The sequence below is a fragment of the Trichosurus vulpecula genome, chromosome 8, assembly GCF_011100635.1.
Source record: "Trichosurus vulpecula isolate mTriVul1 chromosome 8, mTriVul1.pri, whole genome shotgun sequence".
Taxonomy (NCBI): domain Eukaryota; kingdom Metazoa; phylum Chordata; class Mammalia; order Diprotodontia; family Phalangeridae; genus Trichosurus; species Trichosurus vulpecula.
The window spans coordinates 176,781,856-176,787,455 of record NC_050580.1 but is presented as its reverse complement, the minus strand read 5'-3'; the positions used below and the strand labels follow the sequence as shown (position 1 = coordinate 176,787,455).

The 5,600-nt window shown below is 39.6% G+C and overlaps 1 protein-coding gene across 1 annotated transcript; it reads right to left on the bottom strand.

Moving 5' to 3' along the window:
• Positions 1-234: 234 nt before the first annotated feature.
• Positions 235-868, bottom strand: LOC118829178 (protein PBDC1-like). Its single transcript, XM_036736147.1, has one exon. The coding sequence runs from the start codon at positions 865-867 to the stop codon at positions 328-330; it is 540 nt and encodes a 179-aa protein (XP_036592042.1). The 5' UTR covers position 868; the 3' UTR covers positions 235-327.
• Between the last annotated feature and the right edge of the window lie 4,732 nt (positions 869-5,600).

The following is a 5,600-nucleotide window of genomic DNA, read 5'->3' as shown; positions in this document are numbered from 1 at the left end:
TGGTGAACAATTAACGAGGGGGTAGACTTTTAAATGAGGAGGTGGGCTGAAAGCCTTCAGCTCCTCCTACTGAGAGTATGACTTGATCATGAGACTCAGCTGACTGCAGCAATCTGAACAAAGGAATCCTTCTCTACCCAGACCACTCTGGTTGGTTTTTCTCCTTTATGAGCTGGGTCACCCTAAATTCTAATGAAGGAGTACAAGGGCATATACTTTTTTTTTTTTTTTGCCAAATAATGATGCCTCTTTAATCCACAAAGGTTCCTGCAAGTCCTCCTGGATATTAGATTCAGTGATCTGAAAGACTGGTAGCTCCTGCAATCTTTACCTGGACATGGTGCTGTCTTTCTCTGCTGCTCTGTTCTGCTGAGCACTGTTGTAAACAGCTCTGTTAAAACCTTCCCGGTTCCTAGCTATTTCAATAGCAAAGAACTGTATCCTGGTTGCAAAGATGGTGTTTTCTTCACTATACCCCTGAGTACAGTCCAGCCGCAGTAGTGTACCATAGTTGAAATCTTCGACAATACCATCAAACTTCATGCAAAATGGTCTCCACTTTTCTTTAGCTGGTTCTGATTTGAGCTCTTCTGGGTCCAACACATCTATCTTGAGCTTCCCAAAGTTCTCCCGGAATTCTGAATAGATCTGGTCATCCACTTTAGTGAGTCTTAGGAACAGTGGGTCAACTGAAGAAATCAAATTGTAATAAACCTCAGCATGCTGCATAGCCTTCATGGCCCAAACCATCTCAATGTTAGGGTCGTTGCCGTAGGCCTCGGCCGGCAGGGAGAGCGCGTGAGCCGCCGACAGCAGCTCCCCGGGGCCCAGCGCATCCAGGCAGCTACCGCCACTCCCCGCCGCCATCGCTGCCTAGTACCAAGGGCATATACTTAATGCTTTGTGGCTGGAATTCACCTAGATTAGATCCTGTTTATACTCTAGACTGAAGTAAAGTCTCCTAGTTGGGTGAGGTCCTGCCTAAGATTGCAGAGAATGTTCTTGGAGAATTTTGGGCAGTCTTATCTATCTGTAATGTCCTTCAGAAACTAACTGGCCTACAAGGGCTGGTCCCTGAATGAGGAAATAAAAAGCCAGGATCCTAATTAATAATGGGTTATTAATATAGTAGAAAATACTAATTTCTCTCAATTCATTATTTAAAAAAATCACAGTTTAACTTGCCCTGGTTAGAGAGATTTGCTATGACAGGAAGAAGCACGGACATGAATATAACAGCATCAATACTGGTCCTCCAGGCCTAAACCCAAGGGCTCAGAATGATGCAACACTTGTATAAGAATAGTATAAATGGCCAAGTATATGGCAGGATACCAAGTTAAGCTCAGAATTAACCCATGGGAAGATTTATTGTATGGGAAGATGAATTAGGAGGATCCAACCTTAGCCTTCCCAAGGTCATCTTCCCAACCTTATTCCCAAGGATAGGTCTGTACACTGGCTTTAGATCTAAATGTCACTCCCATTGAGCTGCTGGAATTTTCTTTTGAAGTGGTGAAACATTGCCCAAGGACACAACAAACCTAAGAACGAAGTTCAAAAAGAATATTCAGGGTTCCAAAAGCTTTCACTTCAAACAGTAGAGTTTCACTAATCACAGTAGAACTGGACACAGTTGTTATCAGTACTCTCATGTTATTGCAATAAATTAGCTAGCAAATAAACAGGCCTTCTAAAAGAATCACGTAGAAGACTTTTACTTAACATTCCTTTCTACTAGCATTTCTCCTTCTCAAAAACAGTTTAAAATCCATCCTGAAGTAAAAAGGTATTCATTAGAATCTAATGAAGCTATCTAAGTTTATAGCTATCTAAATGATAGCTATAAACCTCCAGACTGGCAGATATCTATCTCTTACTCAACCCTTAAATCAAAATAAATCTTTAAGACTGGAGTTCGTTAAGACTAAGTTGGTTAAAATGTAACTTCAGTAGAAACCACTCCAGATATAATTTCATAATTCACAATAAACAGTCTTATACTATATACAAATTCCTAATTACCATCCTGCTTCTCATGAAAAAGTGTTTGCAATCTGGCAGGGGTTTCAGGTTTTACACGTGTATAGCCAATAAACCTTTCTCCTTATTATAGGGAACTGGAAGTTTCTAGTTTTTTAAACTATACTTTGGAATATTAACAGTTTTCAAACATTTTCTTTTCCTTTGACAGTTCAGCTCATAATCCGGCAACATCCAGGTTAGAAGAGAAGTTATGTTTCTAACAGCATATCTACACAATATCATAAACAATTATGGATTTGAAGCATGAAACAAAACCAACTTCTAGTCAGGTTGCCTTCAGTTGAATGCATCTCCAAATTAACTTACACAGAAAGTCATTGTGAACAAATTTAAGTGAAACTTACAAACTTTTTCATTCTGACTAGGTTTACCTACAGCTCTTTTCACCTCTGTAGCTCTCAGATTTAAACCTCATAGAGCTTATACCATATCACTAGCAGAGTTGAAACAACCTTATAACCATGTCAAACATCTTATCAGATAAGACAATGAAGAATTTATTTTTCTTTTCCCATTATTGTAATATGAATGAATGAAATATTTTTAACAAAGATAGCAGCCTTTACACAACTACTTAATCAATGAATTTATAACTTAACATATCTAAATTACTAGAAAATTAATTTTCCTACCTACGTTGGTGTTACAAAGTTTCACAACATAGACATTGATTGTTTAGCCATTAGCCAATAGGTGAGGATCCCCTTGGTTTCCAGGTTGTTGGTTTTTTTTTTACTACAAAAAGATAAAGGGAGTCTCAAGCCTGGGGTTCACCCATATGTCTGAGTACGTGGCTGTCCACCAAGAAAACTTACAGAAAGGTTTTTATATTTTCAGGAGGAAAAAGTAGGGTAGAGGGGGTAATCATATAAGGAGTGAAACCTGGTCATGAGGCCCCAGCTGTTCTTAGCAATCCAAACAAGAAAACCCACTTCATTTTGGTTGTTTTCACCCTTCAGGATCCTCTTTGCTCCAGACCTTAAAGAGGAGGTAACAACATTTTTAGGAGCTATGGCTAGCCTAAGCTAGCTCTGTTTACAGCATAAACAGGGTTTAAAGATTCTCAGGGTATGGAGCTGTACTCAACCTGACTGAGGGTAAGGTCTTATAGAGCAGAAATGCAAGGACATTCTTAGGATGCTTTAGAAGGAAGGGGCTTTCTCTTATTGTCAAGATAACCTTTGTGATAGAGAAGGGAATATTACACTTGATATTAACAACATTAAAGTCTGTTTTCTTGTCAGGGGTTTTCCTGCAAAGATACTAAAGTCGTTTTCCATTTCCTTCTCCAGCTGATTTTATAAATGAGGAAACTGATTTGCCCAGGGTCACATGGCTAGTAAGGGTCTGAAGCTAGATTTGAATTCAGGTCTTCCTGACTCCATTGCTAAATCCATTTCACCACCTTTTGTGGGGCTTAATAAATGTAGATTGACTAATAATATACCATGATTCTATGCTCTGGGCATACAATAGACTGAATGTTGATAGTTTATGATTGGCAAGTGTACTTATCAATGTATCCTTGGACAAATTTCTTTCCCACTGAGTCTTTGAGGAAGAAAAGGCATAAATTCCAGCCATTGGCAACACAGGGTACTAAAACCCAAATTGTCAGCAGCCACAAAAATGGTCAAGAGGAAGTAACTCTTAAGGCTGAAGGAAGAGAAAATGAGGAACTCCAACAACCTGCTGCCTGTGCCCAGGCCCCTCAATTCCCAGCATCTCACTACTCTGTTTCCTCCTATTGAGAAGTTCAGGAGTATCCTTCTGCTCTGGACAGAAATGAAATGCTGTGGCGGAAACACTTGCTACATACATTTTAGGAAGAGCATTGAGAAGCTAGGTGGCTCAGTGGATAGAATGCTGGGCCCGAAGTCAGGAAGACCTCTTCCTCAGTTCAAATCTGGCCTTAGACATTTAATAGCTGTGTGATCTTGGGCAAGTCACTTAACCCTGTTTGCCTCAGTTTCCTCATCTGTAAAATGAGCTGGAGAAGGAAACAGCAAACCATACCACTGTCTTTGCCAGGAAAGCCCAGTCATAAGAGTCTGAAACAACTGAACAACAACTACAATTGAGAAGCTGGAAAGGAGGGCAAGGAGGATGGAATGGGGAGTGGAGACCATACCACCGGAGCATCAGTTGAAGAAACTGTGTAGCTTTAATGCAGAGATGAGAGGCCCTAGAAGACAACAGTCATCTTCAAATAGCTGAAGGGTTAAGAATTGGAGGAGAGATTAGACTGGTTCTACATGTCTCTAGAGGACAGAATTAAGATCATTAAACAGAATTTATTTCCCAGAGGCAAATTTTAACTCAATATAAAGAAAAACTTAGTATCAGAGTTATCCACAAGTGGAATGGGTGGCCATATAGTGAGAAATCTTATAAATATGATTGATATGGAAGAGAATCAAATTATAAATCAAAGTTTTTTAGGCATCAGAAGACCTACAGGGAAGAATCCTTATAAATGTAATTAGTATAGCCAAGGCTTCATTCAGAGAACAATTTTTGAGAGTCACTCAGGAGAAAACCACTATATATATCATGAAGATAGGAGAGGTAGTGAATTTTCTCTTATTGGTAGCCTTCAAGTAGAGGATGGATAACCATCTGTTAGGGATACCAGAGAAAGAATTCCTGTCTAGGCTTTTGTCTTTTCCAATCCAGAACTTCTGGGATTCTATGAATAAAGAAGACCTCAGACCTTTCCAAAGAAGAAGACATAAGTATTCAGCAAGAATGAAGCAAGATGAGTATTATCATCATGGACTAAACGACCTCCAAGTTTCCATTAAGCTCCAAACAAGTCAACAAGTACTTAGTAAGTACCTGATATGGATGGGCCAGGTACTGTCTGCTAGGACTTGGGGATGCAAATACAAAAGAAGAAACAGTATTATCACGAAGGTTACATTCCAACAAATAGGAGACAAATACCTCTATAAGTATAGAAAGAATAAATATAAGAAAATCAATACAAATGCAGAGAATTTAAGGTAGTTCAGTAACAAGTAGTTAAAGAAGGGGGGAACTAGCAGTTGGGAGGATCAGGAATGACTTATGCTTGAAGTTCATCTCGAAGGAAGAAAGGCACTTTGTAAGGTCCAGGAGAGGAGGGAGTTCATTCCAAGCATTATGGATGGCCAGTGAAAAGACAGAGAAACAAGATATGGGGGGAAGGGAGACAGGAAGGAGGAAGTAGAGTATTGAACAAGGAGGTTGGAAAGATAGGATGGGGCCAGTGTGTGATGGACTTTTAAAGCTAAATAGAAGAATTTATATTTTATCTTATGAGCAATAAGGAATGAAAGGGGGGCATGGCATGACCAGAAAACCAGTTTGCTAACTGTGGGAAAGATGGATTGAAGTAGGGAGAGACCTGTGTAGGGATACCAGTTAGTTGATAGATAGGTACCTCAGCTGGAATCTCAGGTCTAATCTGAAGATCGGATGACAAAAAAAATCACCTAATAAAAGAGGGGAAAATCCCCAAAGATTTGATGACTCATTGGGGACAAGGAACTGTCGAGAGGTATGTTCTGTGA

What these genes read in the sequence shown, in the direction of transcription:
- LOC118829178 (XM_036736147.1), bottom strand. Translation starts at nt 867, where the DNA reads ATGGCGGCGGGGAGTGGCGGTAGCTGCCTGGATGCGCTGGGCCCCGGG.